The sequence below is a fragment of the Salarias fasciatus genome, chromosome 6 (assembly GCF_902148845.1).
Source record: "Salarias fasciatus chromosome 6, fSalaFa1.1, whole genome shotgun sequence".
In the NCBI taxonomy this organism is placed as follows: domain Eukaryota; kingdom Metazoa; phylum Chordata; class Actinopteri; order Blenniiformes; family Blenniidae; genus Salarias; species Salarias fasciatus.
The window spans coordinates 19,076,037-19,093,912 of record NC_043750.1 but is presented as its reverse complement, the minus strand read 5'-3'; the positions used below and the strand labels follow the sequence as shown (position 1 = coordinate 19,093,912).

The window sequence follows — 17,876 nt, the reverse complement described above, 5'->3', positions numbered from 1 at the left end:
ATGGATTTTACTGATATGCCTCCAAAGTGCTCAGACAGTTAATGACATTGATTACTCACACTCATACCTTGTGGTATAGATTTACGTGGCTTTTATCCGTCATCTACAAATTTTGCTCATCCTACTCCCACATAAAGTCCGTGGATGTCGATTAATTCATTTTAAAATATTGATAAAAATTAGAAATGATCTTTATTAGTTTGTCATTTGAACAAAATAAATCAGAAAATAGTGAAAGAATCAGAATATATACACTCTTTATTTTCTACACTTTAACCTTTATTATTAATTCTGTCATAATTCATTAATAGACTCATTTTGCTCTTTGCAATGCATTGCTGACACAGATTTAAAGTTTAAAAAACACTGGAAACTAGTATTTGTTGTGAACAACCAAAGCAAAATGAAAATAAACTTGTCAGTAACAACATCTGAAACAGTCAATTCATGAATGCATATCAAAACATTATCTGAAGCTGCAAAATAGCACTTTTTAAAATTGTTTAACAAGCATCTTTATCATACAAAGACCAGAATAAACATATTACAAAAATATATACAGCTACTTAATTGATTTAAAAAAAAGTGAAATCTATCTTGAGCAATGGAAATCATAAAAATATGAAAAAAGAAACATTTGATTTAAAAAATCCCCTTGAAAATAAAAAAAAGGCATAAACTTCACAATTTCAACAGAGACACTGCTGTGTGAGCAATAATTGGTGCAAATGTAATATAAGCAGACTCTTATCTTCAGAAGATATATTTAACTGTTGGAATAATTGTGACTCCTTGATATTTAATCTATACTAAGCAGAAAAAAGTTTGCATTCTAAATAAGCTGAGGAGCAGATTCTCTGAAACCACTGAGCCCTGTACCTTCAGAACCCAACTTTCTGTGATCAAAGTGGAACAGCAGACAAAAGTGAAAGACCCCAGTCGAGTGCTTCATTGTAGATGGAATGTCATCAGTAAAGGGCCGCGTTTTCAGCACCAGGCCGGCCGGGCTGCGCTCATTTTCTTTTTCCTGGGTGCGGGTGTAGTGCTGGAGTCAGAGGTGGTGGAAGCGGCTCTGGAGCCTGCTGGCCTCGGTCCTCCTGCTGTGGACACAGACACCTTCTGATGAAGAATTCATGCTTATATTCAAATAAAAAAATTTGTATTGTTTGAATTTCCCTTATGTGTAATCAACACATCTCCATCTAAACAAGTCAAAAGATGACAAACTGAAATTTAAAGCATCAACCGATCATCATACTGAGCTTGCATTTCAAGAGGTGCTAATAAACTAGACATCATAACAACATAAGGCGGCTTAGACTAGAGTAATGAGAGAAGACCGAGTGAAGTGTGACTATACTGACCTTTACAATAAGAAGTGATTATCACGTGTCCTCAGCTGCTCTACACTGTCTGCACATCAGCTCTTTCTCAGAATCAAATCCCTGCAGCAACTTCAGCCGGACATGTGATCAATCTGCAGCCTTCAACCCTGAGAGCGTGGCGCCACAGGCCGATTCTCATTGAGCACCTTGATTAAATCAACATTGGCTGCTTCAAAATAGCAAGGTGCACTGCTGCTGTTGTCAAACTGTTTTCATGGAATCAAAACACTAAGTGGAAGTCAATCTACACCACCGAGTCAATGTGCAGGGGTACAGAAACAAGCTTAGTTATGATGGAGCCTGTGTGTGGTTGTTATTTAAACTGCTGTTTGGCTATGGGCGGGAAGCACAGTGGAATCAAGCAGTTCGAACTGCTGAGATGTTTATAGAGAAGTGTTAGAGACATTGGATGTCTGGGTAGAAACACCCACCTGAGGACGTCCTGCTCCTCGGCCTCTCTTTCCTGCTGGTGGACGTACAGACGGGATACAGTGGAGCTCCCAGGTAACTGGCGTGACGCTGGTAATCTGCCAGTTGTTCCGAGCGCCTGAGACCCGGCGTAGGCTTGACTGACTCAAGCCTCTTCAGAAAAGCCTGTAAGAAAATCAAACCGATGACATTTAAATCCATCCATCTTCTGCACAAACTCCATCCTGAGAAAAACAAAAGCCCATATCAGCCTATGCTGGGCAACAAGTAGTGGCACCACTGTGGCCGTGCTTATTCTCATGAAGCAAAAGCGCATCATCTTCTAAAGGAAAATTGTAATATTCAAAATGGGTGTGAATCGAGCACACATCTTTACTTCCTGACAAAGCAAATACACATGCAGCAAAAACAAGTCTTTAAATCAATAAATTTAGGTTAAATAGTAAATTCTGACTTTTGTTTGTTCTGCATGTGTGCATGTGCTGTCAGGAAGTAAAAATGTGTGCAAACAAGACAAGAGCATGAGGATAAAGAGTGTCAGCAAGATGCGAAATATTATACGTGCAATCGCAATCCAACACGCAGATTCTGTAGAAATCTGTCACGTTTCATGAATAAAAATCAAATAAAGTACAAGTTTTAGGAGATTGTTGTCTTTAGGTTAAAAAATCCTTCAGAGATCCTAAAATGCACGATCTGTCTAAATGTAGTCAGATTTGTCACATACTGGATTCCAATGTATATTTTAAATTAATCTCCCTGCGTAATACTATCCAACCAAAACAAAAGTAAGTAACTGACCAATCTTGAAAAGCACAAAAGTGGCAGGAATGGTTTTACGCATGTGTGACGAATACAGTGTGCGATGTGCAGGGGGAAAATACACTGATCACACGGGAGATTCAATTACTTCTCTAAGAATAGAAAAGGCAAAAAGAACCCCTGACAGAGGAGTGAAATGGACTCATGAGAGGGAACAGTGTGTCCTGTGAATGGCTGAAACACATTTTCTCAGAAAACAGCCGCTGAAGGGATTATAGGAAGACCTGCAATCTGTAATAATATGAAACATTAACAATAAAAATGAAGGAATTACCACAAATTTTCACGTAGGAAGTGTAATAGTTGGCATGAGCTCAATATTCTCATTACTTAATCACATTTTTACAACACTGCCACTTGTGTGTTTTCACTTCTGAGTGGTCAAGCAGAGTTAATATATGTGGTGGGCAGCTAAAGCCTGAACTGTCCTCCAGTGTCAGTCTTCGACACTGCCGCTGGCCTCCCACCTGCTGCCATCCGTCCAAACCCATCAGTGTCTGTTTTCAGGAGCGTTACTCCCAGACTGACACATACTTCACCCAACTAATTGGCAATATTCAAACCACTAATACATATTTGCTCAGAGAATAGGGTAATATCTATTAAATTGTTAGGTAACACAACGGCAAAAACCTGTTGACCATGTTAAACATGTTGACAGTTTGTATAAGATCTTAAAATGATTTATCTTTTTTTTTTTTCAAAAATGTGTTTTTTATTTGCTTATAGAAGTGAATGAAACCTAACTAAATACATTTTTTTCTGAAAGCGCAATCAACATGTAGGACATATCCATATATATCATCAGTATGCAAACCTAGGGAAGTACACACTGGTGGATGAAGTAAACTGAAAAAATATTCCTTTTGAACAATGTTCCTAGAAACATATGCTTAATATAATATATATAATATAAAGATATTTGTAAAGGTGGCTGCAAAGACTGATGGGAAACAAATGAGAACAGAGGCGGAGCGTGGGTCTCAGTACAGAGGGGGCGGAGCATTCTCAATGGGCCCTTATGATAGTAATTTCACCATTCAAACAATCCCTCATCCTACCATCAAACAACACACTAATGCTCACTTTTATTAAGCCAAGCAAACCTATATGCCTCAGAAAGCAGAATAAAGTCACAAACCAGTTCACAAACTTGTTCTGAAGAACAAATACACATACGCACGCACACACACACACACATACACATACACACGCAGCCTGACAGCTGTCAATCTCCGAGCGTCCGCTGTCCATGGTGCTGAAAGCTAAGATTATAAACTCACGGGCTACATCTGTACCATCTTTGATACAGCTTAAATATAAAATGAACACAGCTGGTCTAAAATTACACAATCTATTCAGATAGATATAGTAGACACAGCTATCTATATCTTTTGGAATTCACGTATGTTAGAAAAAAAAATAGACTCGGCGGTCTCTTATAGTTGAGAGCAACACAAGGCACATTCAAATAGGCAGGTGTTTAAAGCGATACTTCAACATTTTGGCAAATTGGCCCATTTAGCGCAATTCCTTAGTCATTTCGAACAGCATACTTATTTTTTTTGTGAGGGTGAGCTGTTGTTTATTCAGAGGTGAGTCAGGGAAGGTTTTCGGGACGGACACAATGGAGGTGGATGGTATTTTTGTTTCCCCTCGTCAAACTCGTCAAATACAAAATCCAACAACCCCAAAACACTTTGGTGGACACGTAATAATCCACACATTCACTACACTGTGAAATATTAATGCAAAATTACCAGATTGAGTTGTTTATGCAAAGATTGCTAAGATGGAACTACTTACTAAACATGGCGTCTGGGCGTAGTGATTTCAAAAGAAAAAGTAGTTCCCAGTATTTGCTTCAGTGTCGTAACGCTACAATATCATTTGGTGGTGTTCCACAGCGTACTTGAATGTGCGGATTATAACGTGTCCACCAAAGTGTTTTGGGGTTGTTGGATTTTGTACTTGATGAGTTTGACGAGGGGGAACAAAAATACCATCCACTTCCATTGTGTCCATCCTGAAAACCTTCATCTCTTGCCCTCAAGCCATCAGCTCTTTGCCAACATATTTCCTCCATATAGAATCCTGCTGTGTGTCAAAGATCCTTTTTGATTACACAGTTTGACACAACAGCACACTGCTTGAGAACTGGAGAAACAACACTGTTTCAAAGTAAACTATGCCCACATTCTGCAGAGTTTCACACTGGCCAGACTGGATATCAATGAGAATTAAACAAAAGAATCAATTTAAAAACTGTAATGATTCAGTCCCAGATTTTTATTTTCAGAGTTTTGTGGATAAATGTGTGAGTGTTAACAAAAATGCTTGAAGAGAACAGAATTCACTGATAAATTATGTTACCATGAGTAAAGATCCTTAAAGAGTGATGAATGTTGAAAAACATCTAAACCAATAACTGAGTTTTAAGCTGAGAAGCTAAACTCACCAGGTTCTCTCTCTCGATTCGTTGCTGGTCCCGCTGCCTGTTCAGAGCGGAGTGAGACAGGCGGACGAGAGGAGAGGTGGTGGCCACATGGGATTTCTTCGTCATTGCGCTTCCTGATCGCGGCCCTGGGGAAAGGCGCGACAGCTCCCGGAGAAGTCGCTGGTTCTCTCGATCTATTCGCCGGACCTCATCGTTGGTGAAGGAGTAGTTCTTCCTGTTCCTTCCTCCTGGATAGTGGATGACCAGTTTGTCTCTAAGCTCACTTTCTAAACTGAAAGAACCTGTTTGATGAAAAGGACACTTATTACAATACAATCTACTGCTTTTTAAGTTCTTCAGTTATATGGGAGTTGTTTTTTCGTGTTTGAAAATAATCTATAAAACAAGTTTAAAAAAGAAGAAAGCATAGTCCTGAGCCATTTAACTGCGCTGCCATTATTGACATTTCTGCAAAACTAAGATAAACTCCTTACTTTGCAAATGAAATCATTACCATTCACAGCTCATGCAGTACAATCTCCAATACATTCTGTATGTAAAAACCAAAATAAAATAGGTGGTTTGTTGCTACACAATTCTAAAAGTTGAATATTAATATAATCACACAAAAACTACAGTGTGGTGTCTTTTGTGCAAGCAATATGAAAATATAATGTGAAAATTGCAACAAACTTGATATCTATGAAACAGATGTTATTTATCTGGTTTTGGACAATAAACAGCTTTGTGGACTCACACTCGTCCATGTCCCGATCTGAATCCCCTTCATGAATGTTGCTGAGTCCACTGGAGGGCACGCTCTCCTGGCGCTGCTCTTTTTGCTGAGTCTCTTCAGCTTCTCCCTGGTTAGGATCCAATGACTGTCGAGGGCTGGAGTGAGGAGAGGGGAGAGGGCTCACGTCGGTCACCGTATAGTCCGATTCGTCTGTAGGGGTCGTCTGTGCTTGCTGTGACACTGCTGATCCCACTCTGGTCCTTCTTACTTCAGGACATAGAGAAGCCTTGCTGGGTTTAGGGAGGGTGGGGGACTCCAAGCTGCTCCGCTGGCTGGTACTACTGCAAGAGCTGTCCAAGTCCGCATCTGCACTGTTTTCAGTGGACGAGGGCAACGGACTCTGTGTGTGTCGACATCTTGCACGCTTTCTAGTGGAATGTTTAGTTCTCCTTTTCGAGCTCTCATTGAATGTTCTTGTTTCTTCTTCAGTCTCATTTCGACTCTTGCTGGAGACATCGTTATCTTCCACGTCTCTGGTTTCAGCAAGTAAAGCCAACAAAGATCCTTTGGGTCTTTCGTGATGCGCATTCAAATTGTTTTCACCATCACTGCTATCAGTGCTGACTTCATGCGATGTACAAGAAGTGGATGACCCGCTGGGCCGCCGACTGCTCTCTCTCCTCCTGGCTCTGCTGTTGGTGTTGTTATTGATGTTGTTCTCCACTCCATTCAGGTGCTTTCCACTTTTATTGTTGTTTGGAGAGAGACCGTCCTTTGCAGTTGCAGTGTACTTTACATTTGGCTTTTCAGGAGACGCTGGGTTCTCTTTTTCAGCCTTCAAACCTTCCTCCACTTTCTTCCTTCTGTGTACGCTGCTACTATCACAATCACTGTCAAAAAAAGCGTGATCCACTTCACCTTCTAGTTCACTGGGGTTGAACATGGTGGTTTTCCACAACACATGAAACCTGTAATCAGAATCAGAATCTTCACTTAATGCATGCATCTGTATAGGCACATTAAAAAACATATGCAAAAATAACATAATTACAATTTTAAACTATATGGACATTTTTTTTTTCCGTCCTGTCTAAAGGAGGCAGGATGTCTACAGGACTTTGTCTGAGAAAGGGGGCTGCTGTAGTGTTTGGTAGACCTGACAGAGACAGTCTGGAGCCTGTTTCTGGACGGAGTGATACTAGAGACCTCTCTTCAACCACTGTCCTTGTGAGCTTGGTCTGCTATATCAGAAAGAGAGACCTCTGTCACTTCTGTATTTCTTTAATTATTCTCAGCAGAGCTTTGGAGTGAAGGGTTGCAATGTGATAGGTTTTACCCAAGTTCTTTATAAAATCAAGTCACAGAGAAAAAAAACATCAGATCATGCTGCACAGCATGCTTTCAGAAACTGGATAAAAGTATTCGTGATCATGTTCGAGTAAGTCTACAAGGCTGGTAAAACACCAGCTAAGTCATTTCAAAATGCAACTACAGCATTAATTCGGGCATCATTCATCTCAAGCAGATTATAAGAATTTGATAGAATGTGTTTTTAACATGGAACAAGTTTTTACATGGACAAAATTGAATTTTAAATCTTTGAGTTGCAGTCAAATTCAGCCAGTGATTTGAAGAGACGAAGCAGCAGGGAATCGCTAAATATATATATCCCAAAAATGAGGTGATCGTGAACCAAATCTTGTGAACGCCATGGAGAAAAGACAAAGCTTATAAACACTGGTTTGAAGCATAATTGTTGACAAACGACAATGATCACGTTTACAACCCTTCAGCTAAGCTAACATTAGCCGTGAAGAACTGTTATCTTACCTGTCGAATTAAAGTGCAAGTAGCTTGGATGACGTCAGCGTTCTATTTATGTCTTCACAAAAGATTCGAATAATCACAAAAACGCTCCAACGGACCTCGAACTTGCGTTAAATGAATGTTTTCATGAGCAGACTGCATTCTGACAGCTGCGTGGTGCCTATAGCAACTAAGTGACGTCACTTCCTGGCAACGGTTGCGACGAATGAGACAGGAGAGCGTTTTTCAAGCCCGGAATTACGTCACTACGATTTTACAATCACTAAACATGCAATAAATAATTGCATGTTGAATAAAACTACCAAAAATCTGGTTGAAAAATAAAAAAACAAAACAAAAACAAAAACAAAAACACAAAACCATCCTGAAGCTTAAGTCTAATGATACAGCTTTTTTGAATGTTTTTCTCAAAACATTAAAAAGCGAGTCTTCATTTTATTCTTTAATAAAGTAAAAACATCCGTCATAGCAGTACATTTTTTTTAATGAAATTCAGGACCTCAATGCCACCCATTAATGGACTGAAAGGAGGGGAAACTGAGACTATAAAGGGATAGAAGGATGACGTTTTATTGTTGTTTTTATGTATGTTGTTGATTATACAGTATAATACATTTTCAAAATCAAAATAGGTATAACACTCCTTTATGACTGAGTGATTGACTAGAATAATAGACAGGTGAATGGATGTATAAATGAAACTGACCCCTCTTATCAACTGCTTATTGAGTTCACATGGTTTATTTGTTTATTTAATTATTTTACAAACAACTCTTGATTTTACTATCAATTGTTTGAAGATCATTTCAAATTCAAATACCTCAAAAAATGGACACCTGTTTAAAAAGAGAGAAGCATTATAGGTTTATACTTTGGTAAATAGACAAAAAAATGTCAATTTTAGAGATGCTCTACTGTTAGCCATCACAGTATTATATTACATATTGTAATGTATGATTTATATTATCCATAAATTTCATTGCTTGCACAGTCCTCATCTTTATGTTCTCAGATGTGAATGAATTAAAACACAGCAAAAACAGTTCAGGCAATGATCTATTTGTCTATTTTAAAGTACAACACATCAAGGAGCACAACTGTTATCGGAACAGAGGGGAGGTCATTTAGTCCTTCATTGAGTATCTATTATGCCAAAGTAACTGCTCCCTCTAGTGCATCTCCATTAACAAGAAAGAGGATTATCTGGAGGCGCGTCCCCTGAAATTACAATTTGTCATGGTTTTGCTCTTAATAACATAGTTAGACCTAGAAGTGACACACACTAATGAAATGCCGATGTCCTAGGACAATAGCTCGAGGGTGAATCTATCGTATAAACCTGTGTCTGGTCACTATCGTAGAATTTACATGTCAATGCAGGATGGGTAAAGATAGGGATAGAATAGGGCCTTTTTTGTGTCCGCTCCATACTCACACAATCAAGCCATAGATAAGAAATCACAACTAAGGCATGCAAAAGCCAGATTTGTGATTTGCTAAAGCTATAAAATGACCTAACAGTGTACACATTTTTGACAAAATTTACATTTTCTGCACATCTGCTAGTGGGAGGAGAAAAGCCTTTATTTTACTGTGACAGCTGACTGGCTGTGAAACCTAAATTGCAGGGAATAACCGGCTTCCAAGAATGTGTGCGTCAGAGGGATCAGTGCAGATCAGGCTGCATTCAGATGCTGCCTTTTTCTTTTTTTTCTTTTTTTAAAACCCAACGAGCACTGAGAATGGGGCCAAGGATGCCCCAGTGCCTGTTTAGTGTTTGTAGCAGTTTAACAGAAAAAATAAGACACTGATCACATAAACCATGATTCTCAGCAATTTCACATAAGACAAAAAATAAATACAATTAAAACAACAATTGATCCGGCTTCAGTCCACATTTACGGTGATGAAATGTTGTTTTCTATTGGAATTCTATTCCAGGTGATTCTTTCCCACAGAATAGCAGAAAATAAGACACAATATAACCATAGGAATTCCATGTGATTCTTGTTTTTAACTACAACACAAAGGCCCATCTATCAGTCCCTCCTCTTCTATAAAACTTTACCCTGATCAGGGTCACAGAGAATCCTGGCTGACTAAGGGTGAAGGCAAAGAGACAGACAACCACATTCTCATTATTCTCATTACAAGCTTTAAGAAGATTCTTCTGTTTCTCCCTAAAACAACATGTGGAACTCTCTACCAGCTAAATTCAACCAGATCACCTTAAGTCAGCGGTTTCTAACGTATTTCCATTCAGGGGTCAAGAACATCCCATCATCCCATTAAAAAAGTAGAAATAACTTCTCTTTTTTTGAGTTCTAAAAAGTTTGAGAACATTATATAAATATTAGTTTAATGTCTAATACACAAAACTCACAAACAACTTAGCTGGAAACAAAAAATTTTCTCGTAACTCTTCTGTTCTATGCTGTAAGATCTTGCTGTGATTATCTTTCCCCTCTAGATCTCTGAGTTGTGCTATGTTGGACAATTTAAGTAGAACCAGCAAGAGAAGATAATACTTCTGCATGTAGCGTGTTCAGTATTTAACATGTGTTAGGATCATATGACTAACAGTAATTTAAAAAAAATTATGAAGACATTAAAAAAATAATTTCAATTCTTTTGAAAATGACACAAGCACAGTCAATATATTTCACTGCTCTTTATTAAAGTTGCAAATGTGAAGCACAGAGAGAAACGTGCATACTGGATTTCTATTTTCAGTTCAAATATTTCTGCTGTCATGATCGCAACCAATTAATTTGTGTGGGACTGAAGCAAATTACAAGATTTAACATCATGAAACAAGAAACATACATTTCAAAACTCCATTGCATTTACACAAAACAAGAAGATAATCATTTTCACCTGCATTTTTTAAAAGCTTAAAGCGCTACTTTGGGAGATCTCAGATGACCTTCGGCCTCTGAGGCAGACACAAGTTATAATATGCCGTCTGATCCCAAAACTCCGGTCCTTTCCATCCACACCACCCCTGAAAAACAAACAACAAACCCACTGAAGTCAGAACTGTGCATAAACCTTTGTTCACAGTTCACAGCTGGTGAAGTGGTTTTTCTGCAGTCACCTTGTCTGTAATGAACTGTAAGTCCTCTGCTCCTGTGTAATGAGGATCCAGGATGAGGTAGCGGATCTGCCCTGTGGTCTCACTCCATGCAACACCAAGGATTGTGTGAGCTAACACCCCCCCTCCTGCAACACAGAGGTCCTTCACTTCAAACTCTCACCAAACTCTGAACAAGCAGGAAAATCTGAGTTTTTTTATAACATCTTTTAATGAATACATTATAGGTTCAAGGGTTGAAAAGCAAATCTCTTGACAAATTAAATACATGTAAATTTAAATGTATGGACTAAAATTAAACAATCTTGCATCACATCTCCAGAATATCAAATCAGTATTTCAAGCAATATCGAAAAGAAGAGCTGTTTGCTCTTGTGCTTACAAAGGTTGCTAGAAAGGTATGAGATTAAGGTAATTTCTAAAGTACTAAAAATGACTGTTTTTCAAGTATTGCTTAAGTTCAAGCATATAAAATTCAATTTGAATCAAAGTCGCCAGAAATGGTCAACTGTATATAAATACTATTGGCACTCAACTCACCGATCATGATGGGAGTTCCTTCAGTAAGAAAGTGGTTTGCCAGCTCTCTGCCTTTTGATGCCAGCTCAGATCCCTGACTGATAAAGAACACAAAGATTAGAATTCAAATAACACTTGGTCACTAACAAAATGTTTCATACTGTAAAACTAACAGGATTCAAGCCACACCTCACAAACATGATCTTGGAAGTGACGTTGAGGAGCTGGTTCAGAACAGCCTGAACCTCAATGGACCCAATCCACTGACGCGACCCGACAAAGGAGGGCTGCTTGTCTCCAACATCCACCAAAGCCTGGAGAACAGAAGTCATTATAGAAACGGGAATCCAGAATGCAGAAGATTCAAAACTTCAAAAAACAAAAATGTTTATGTCATAATTACAGTGGACTACCTGTTGGATTTCCTTATGCGTCGGCACAGAGCGCTCTATATACCCCTGCTGCTGGAACCAGGAGCAGATGGTCTGCAGGGAGCGATACGCGCAGCCCCAGCCATTGTCATCAATACGATCCTGCATGTAGTGGTGATAGCTGTAGATCCCCTGGACCAAGAACACCTTTGAACAAAGACCCACGATAAAAATGTGATTATATAAAAAACGATATTCAAGTTAAGAGATGACATTTGTTCTCACAAGAGAGAGCTGACTTCAGATAATGAGACACACCTTTCCGTTGTCCAGAGTTGGATGCGTCAGACTCAGATGAGGGTTTCGGAGATAACCATCTCTGTAGGGTTCATTGGGGAAGTGGTGAGCATTGGCTCTTCTGAAGTAAGGCCTGTCTTCTAGCAGCTCATACTGCTGATGCAACTCCTACACAAACGAAAACAAATATGTTGAGCAGACAAAAGAAAACACATTTTCAAATCTACATAAAGCATTCAATGACAGTCATTTTAGAAGATTTTACAGTTTTAAATCAGCAAATCGGTGGATGAACTGAAGTGCGGCTCACTTTCTACACTTCAGCCCAATAATGCTGCTGACAATGAGATCATCCAGGTTTGGGATTTTTAAAAGTTCAATTTAAAGTTCTTACCCTACGTTTTGTTTCTAGCTGGCTGTCAGGCATTCCTGCTGGGAAAATCACAGTGACCAGTCCATTGGGCTCCGGGAGGAGGAAGTGGAGTGGCTCAGGGACCAGTACTGTCGTCCCATTCATGTGCTGCAGGATCACTTTCTCCATTTCACCCAGTTGGTTTATTAGCGCCTCCATCAGTTTCTCACAGGCACTGCAAAATAGAGGCAAGCTCTGTTCAGTGCCTGCGAATCAATAGAAAGTCTGATGATTTCAAAAGACTGGAATGACACCATGTTGATTTGAATGACAGGACATACTCTCTGAGCGTGTCACTGCAGCTGGTATGGACAACACAGTCCATGGGAAGAGTCGCAGTCAGGAAGTGGGATTTCGTCACGGTTTTGCTGAGAATCGGGGCTGACAGTGGGCCAGGCCTGGTCACTTCCATCATCAGGTGAAAGTTGAGGACACTCTGAATGAACAGCAGGAATTTACATTAAACAAAAGCACACAGACAACATGAAGACAAAATAAACCTAAAACAGTTGGTCAGAAGAGCAGCTGAAAATATATTTGCACATACTTCAATATTGAAGCCATTATTTGTTTAATATTTTAAATACTGTGAGTTTACATTTTTGCTGTTTTATCTGTCAAAACTGATGTAGCAGCATTCTTGATTCTTGAAGTGTCCCAGTTTCTTAATGGATAATGCACTGGCCCAGTACACTAGGTGGGTTTAATTCCCATGTGGGGTGGATAAGAAATTGATGAAGGATAAACTGAATGCGAGAGCAGCAATTTTTACTCACTATCACTGGGTTTTGGACAGCGGAAGAAAAGGAATAAAGACTGGTGAAAATGTGGACTTAAATGCTGCAGAGAAGTATGAAAGGCTTTTCACCCCATTTTTCTGACATTACTAAATAATTCATCTACCAAGTAAGCCATGAGCCATGAATAAAATCAGGCTGGCACACAAAGAAAGAAATGAAATAAAATGTCATCCCTCAGCTGTAATGGTCCGCTAACTGAAGGCTCATCCCAATCCATTTATCTATTTTATGTAACATGTGAATTGTGCACTTTTACATTTTATTTATTCTCTTGTGCAGCACTTTGGTTCTCTGTGGTTATTTTAAAGTGCTTTATAAATAAAGTTAATGGTATGTTATCCATCCTGCTCCATCCTGCGCAGGGTCATGGGTGCTGGAGTCGATTCCAGCTATGGGCAAGGGCAGGGCACATTTTGACTTTTTTTTCCCCCACTTATACATCAGTGATTCAAATCCCAGATGGTGTGAATGTAATGTAGTGTAGAAAAGCATTATTGCAAAAACACAATTTTATATTATTAAACTATAGTTTCTGTTTGAAATTAGGACAAATAACAGTAAACTCTTGAGAAGATGACTGGGCTCCAAAAAGTAACAAAAAGGCAGATTAGCTGTTGACAAAAACAAAAGCTCCTAAAAAAAAGAAAAAAGTGCTTTATCCAATTGCCTTGTCAATAACAACCATCCACCCACCTTTTATACCACTGTATCAACCTTAGAGCCACTGATTGCAGCTGACTGTGCAAACACAGGATGCACTGGACAGGTTGCCAGTGCATCAGAGGGCGAACACACAGAGGGATTGGCACAACACACACTCACACAAGAGCGCAATTTAAGAGTCAACACTGAAATTAAAAATGCATAACTTTCTACTTTGGTGAAAAAAAAAAGGGGTACCTGAAGAAATCCACAAATGCAAAAGCAGACTATGCAAACTCTGCACAGACAGGTCCCTGTGGATGTGAACCCTCTCTCTGTATTTTCTCTGTGCTGGATCTGGATTACAACCTGTTCAGCTGTACCTTGCCTTCATCCACAGTCAGCTGGAATCAGCTCCAACAACCCATGAGTACAGGTTGAACAAAGCAGGTGATGCAAAACAGGCCGACGACACTTTGGCAGGTCACTAGTATCATGCTATAAAGTTCTGTTTTATGATTTGATGTTGCCTTATTACCACCGCTGGCTTCCCCCCCAAAAAAAACAAAAAAATCATAATATAGCTGTGATCATAAAGTGAGTGTGTACATACTGGTGACAAGCTTTTTTTGATTTTCTTTTTTGCAGATCTCTTTCCAGCACTCTCTTGTTCATCTGTCCTGCAATAAATAATAAATAACAAAATAAATTACAATTTAGCCAAGCAAAAGGCAAGCATATTTCATGTACATCAACTTTCAGTGTACATAAACACACATGAGGAAAAAGTGAACTGATGAAGATAATGAAGATGAAAGTAACTACACAGAAAACCTCACAACTCCAACTGAACAAGTGATTCCAACAGGCATAGAAAACTCTGATCCTAGTGCAGCTTATGAACACATGCATTTACAGTTCTAGGTAACTAACAAAATGCAGGCGAATAAAGAACATTTTAAGTTGTCACTTCAGGACAAGAGGTATAGCAGATATCACTTTCTCAGGAATCATGGAGATTTAATATAATAGTCGGAGTTTTGCATCAAGTTGCCAGAGACACATGCACTGCTTTAATTCATTTTTTGGATAAAGACTCAATAAATCCACATTAAACCGCCTTTATTTTCTTTTTTTTGAGACAGAACTTACTGTATCCACGGGTATAGATCCTCACACGATGTATCTGGAGTAATTTCATCAGGTGTTGCATGAACACATTTGTTCGGCCAAATGAAAACTGGACTGTCACAGATGGCGAAAACACAGGACTCGGATTTCACCTGTGAACGAAGGCTCTCAAATGTTCTTGAGATTACCTTTCGCATCAGTGCTGTAAGAGAAGAAAAAAAAAGTCAGTTACTTTCACTGCCCTGAAACTGTTATATACTGTTAAATCAAATTTCTAAGCATTTTATCTGACACTCTGCTATTGTCATGGTTTCCTTGACACAGACGATTAGCTCATGTATTTTTTTCACAGGACAACAAAAAATCATGTGCAACAACTATTTCATGAAAGATTGTTACATTAGCTGGTCAGCTGGATCAAAAGGTTGGTGCTAAAGGACATAACATTACAAAACATGGATAGGAGTGCAGTTGTGTTAATGAACATCCAATTGGACTAAAACTGTAACTTCAAAATACACTATATTGCCCAAAGTATTTGCTCAGCCAATGAAATCATTGAATTCAGGTGTTCGGATAACCTCAATGGCCACAGGTGCATAAAATGAAGCACCTAGGCATGCAGACTAATTCTACAAATATTTTTGAAAGAGTGGGTCGTTCTCAGGAACTCAGTGATTTACAGGATGGTTCAGTGACTGAAAGCCACCTGTGCAGTAAGTCAAGCCATGAAATGTCCTCTCCACTAAATGGTCCACCATGATGAATTAGGGTGGAGACTGTGAGTCAGGCCTTTTCCTCCCACATCAGTGTCGGACCTCACAAATGCCTTTCTAGAAGAATGGGCAAAACCCCCATAAACACAATCCTAAACCTTGTAAAAAGCTTTCCTAGAAGAATTGAAGCTGTTATAGATGCAAACGGTGGAACGACAATCTATTACATCCTATGGTTTATGGCAGTGGTTGCCAAAATGGGGGTACTTTAAGTTATGCCAGGGGGTTCAAAAATCCTTTATAAAATGTTAATGTAACATCATATACTAATTTCATATCTAGTCAGCACTTCCATTTCATTACAATAAACCTAGAGTTTCCCTCACACCAGGACGGTTTGACCTGACCTGGCATGTGCCACATGTTCATAATTAAGATCATGAATCCATATGGTTTATAATCCCAAAAGAGGGCACTTTACAGTGATGATTACTTCTATGAGTGGAAATCTTTATTTAAATGAATCATTATTTGACTTAGTTATTTTTATATCTTTTTCCAAAGACCCCTATAAATGATCAATTAATTTGCACTGTCATAAAATTTAATAAATCATAAACTGATTATAGTGCTGTATTTTATGTCTTCATCTCTTTAGCAAAAATGCTTTTCCCTGGTGAGAGGGTACTTAAATTACAATTTTATTTATGGGGGGTATATCACTGAAAAAAGGCTGAGAACCACTGGTTTATGGGATGTCACTCAAGTTCATATGCACGTGAAGGCAGAGGACCAAACACTTTCGGCAAAATTGTGTAAAATCGTAGTTATGCTTGAGAATTACTGAGACTGCTGCAGAGTTTGAACTACATCCCCTGAATTCCTGCTGACATCTACAATCCTGAAATAAGTACTGTGACTTCAGGACAGTTCAGCTTAACTTTAGCTGAAATCCTGTGAGACTGTGGAGGCATTCAACTTCAATACCTTCACGTTCAAAGATGTTAAAGAAAGGGTCCGTGAACGTACCATCTGTGTTATCCAGCTGACATCTCAACTCCAGAGGACCTTTAAGGCGAATAATGGTCGCAGTGTTCGAGTCAACAACAACCTGGTTCAACACAGTAAAAACCCGGCAGGTTATAAAACAAGCAGTTTCCAGATTAGGACGCAAAACTTTAAATAACTGACTGGAAAAGAGGAACTGTGCGAGGCAGCTGTTATTGATACCAGGACAAAGCAGGATATCATGTCACGCAGAGCGGAGAGGGACGTGACAGCTTGTTTTTGTTACCTTTTCTCTGAATACGTACCATTGTGGAGTTTAGTCTGTGTCCAAGTCACGTAAACTCAAATATTTATCCGTAGCTGTCTATGCACAGGAGGCTGACATATCTGCTGCGTCCACTCTTCAACGTGTCTCTCTCTGCTGCATCCTATTGGACAATACTGGCTCCGCCTACCCGTGTTGCCTTCACTGTGCCTCGTAATTCTAGAAAACCCAGCTAGAGAGCAAAACATGCCTGTCTTGAAAGATTTGACTTGATTTTTCTTTTATTGTTCTTTCTCAGCCGAACAGTATCTCTGAATTGTTGTACCACAAATGGAAGTGGTATTAAAGGGTGAAAATGTTGATTATACCGACAAAGAGCGTATTGTAAATGCACTTGGTGATTATTTCATGTTTGTATGATTTCACTGAGTGAATGGGGCATACAACATCTAATTATTCCAGCTTCAGTGCCCATGCCATCCTTATTATGCAACATCTGACAACATGCATCCACATTGCTGTTTTTATCCTCTTTTGCAAAACTTGTCTTTATGATGCTGATTTGTATAGTTAAATTGGAAGGATTAAAAAAGACAAGCGTGTGGAGGGGTTGTAATTGTTAGAATTATGTGTTTCTCATTGTTTTTGCCTTTTGGCCTCAGGACAGTCCTGGATACTCATGCATGCAAAACTGGCCATGGCCAGTGCAAACAGGGTTAATGATACTGTATGTTGTTATTATGCACTCACAAATGAGGTCTTTTGAACTTTCATCTGTCGTCTCACGATCATTTGTAGCAGAAATCATCAATACAAATCAGCTGGCCGAATAGTAATGATACCATTTCTAACATAATAAATCAGATGAGCAATTAGCTGTTCCTTAACTTGCTGTGACATCCAAAAGGCATTTCAGTAATATTAAGCAAAATATTTTTTTTCTCTCATCACAAAAGCAGGTCTAGGTCAATGCTACATGACCCCA

At 39.0% G+C, this 17,876-nt stretch overlaps 2 protein-coding genes across 4 annotated transcripts; both read right to left on the bottom strand.

Annotated features, from left to right (window-relative positions):
• Positions 1-260: 260 nt before the first annotated feature.
• Positions 261-7,792, bottom strand: LOC115390035 (cilia- and flagella-associated protein 97-like). Of its 3 annotated transcripts, none has more exons than XM_030093692.1 (5): positions 7,640-7,792; positions 5,831-6,777; positions 5,095-5,375; positions 1,817-1,979; positions 261-1,100 (listed from the first exon to the last, which is right to left on the bottom strand). In XM_030093692.1, the coding sequence occupies exons 2-5, from the start codon at positions 6,750-6,752 to the stop codon at positions 988-990; spliced, it is 1,479 nt and encodes a 492-aa protein (XP_029949552.1). In that variant the 5' UTR covers positions 6,753-6,777; positions 7,640-7,792; the 3' UTR covers positions 261-987. The 3 variants fall into 3 exon arrangements, with proteins under 3 accessions (XP_029949552.1, XP_029949554.1, XP_029949553.1); XM_030093694.1 differs by having other exon boundaries at positions 261-1,097; XM_030093693.1 differs by lacking the exon at positions 7,640-7,792 and adding an exon at positions 6,966-6,987.
• Positions 7,793-10,292: 2,500 nt separating this feature from the next.
• Positions 10,293-17,035, bottom strand: LOC115390044 (ufm1-specific protease 2-like). The gene is made up of 12 exons (XM_030093702.1): positions 16,932-17,035; positions 16,648-16,729; positions 14,924-15,104; positions 14,385-14,451; positions 12,611-12,765; positions 12,312-12,504; positions 11,939-12,085; positions 11,663-11,827; positions 11,439-11,563; positions 11,271-11,347; positions 10,734-10,858; positions 10,293-10,640 (listed from the first exon to the last, which is right to left on the bottom strand). Exons 1-12 carry the CDS (start codon positions 16,932-16,934, stop codon positions 10,554-10,556), a joined length of 1,407 nt encoding a protein of 468 aa, XP_029949562.1. The 5' UTR covers positions 16,935-17,035; the 3' UTR covers positions 10,293-10,553.
• Between the last annotated feature and the right edge of the window lie 841 nt (positions 17,036-17,876).

Excerpts from the sequence above, each read along its gene's own strand:
- LOC115390044 (XM_030093702.1), bottom strand. Across the intron at positions 15,105-16,647 it reads TCAGCTGGATAACACAGATG|CACTGATGCGAAAGGTAATC; the intron begins GTACGTTCACGG and ends CTTCTCTTACAG. Across the intron at positions 11,828-11,938 it reads CAACTCTGGACAACGGAAAG|GTGTTCTTGGTCCAGGGGAT; the intron begins GTGTGTCTCATT and ends CTTTGTTCAAAG.
- LOC115390035 (XM_030093692.1), bottom strand. The coding sequence starts at position 6,752 with ATGTTCAACCCCAGTGAACTAGAAGGTGAAGTGGATCACGCTTTTTTT. Across the intron at positions 5,376-5,830 it reads AGATCGGGACATGGACGAGT|GTTCTTTCAGTTTAGAAAGT; the intron begins GTGAGTCCACAA and ends TTCATCAAACAG. Across the intron at positions 1,980-5,094 it reads GAATCGAGAGAGAGAACCTG|GCTTTTCTGAAGAGGCTTGA; the intron begins GTGAGTTTAGCT and ends ATTTTCTTACAG.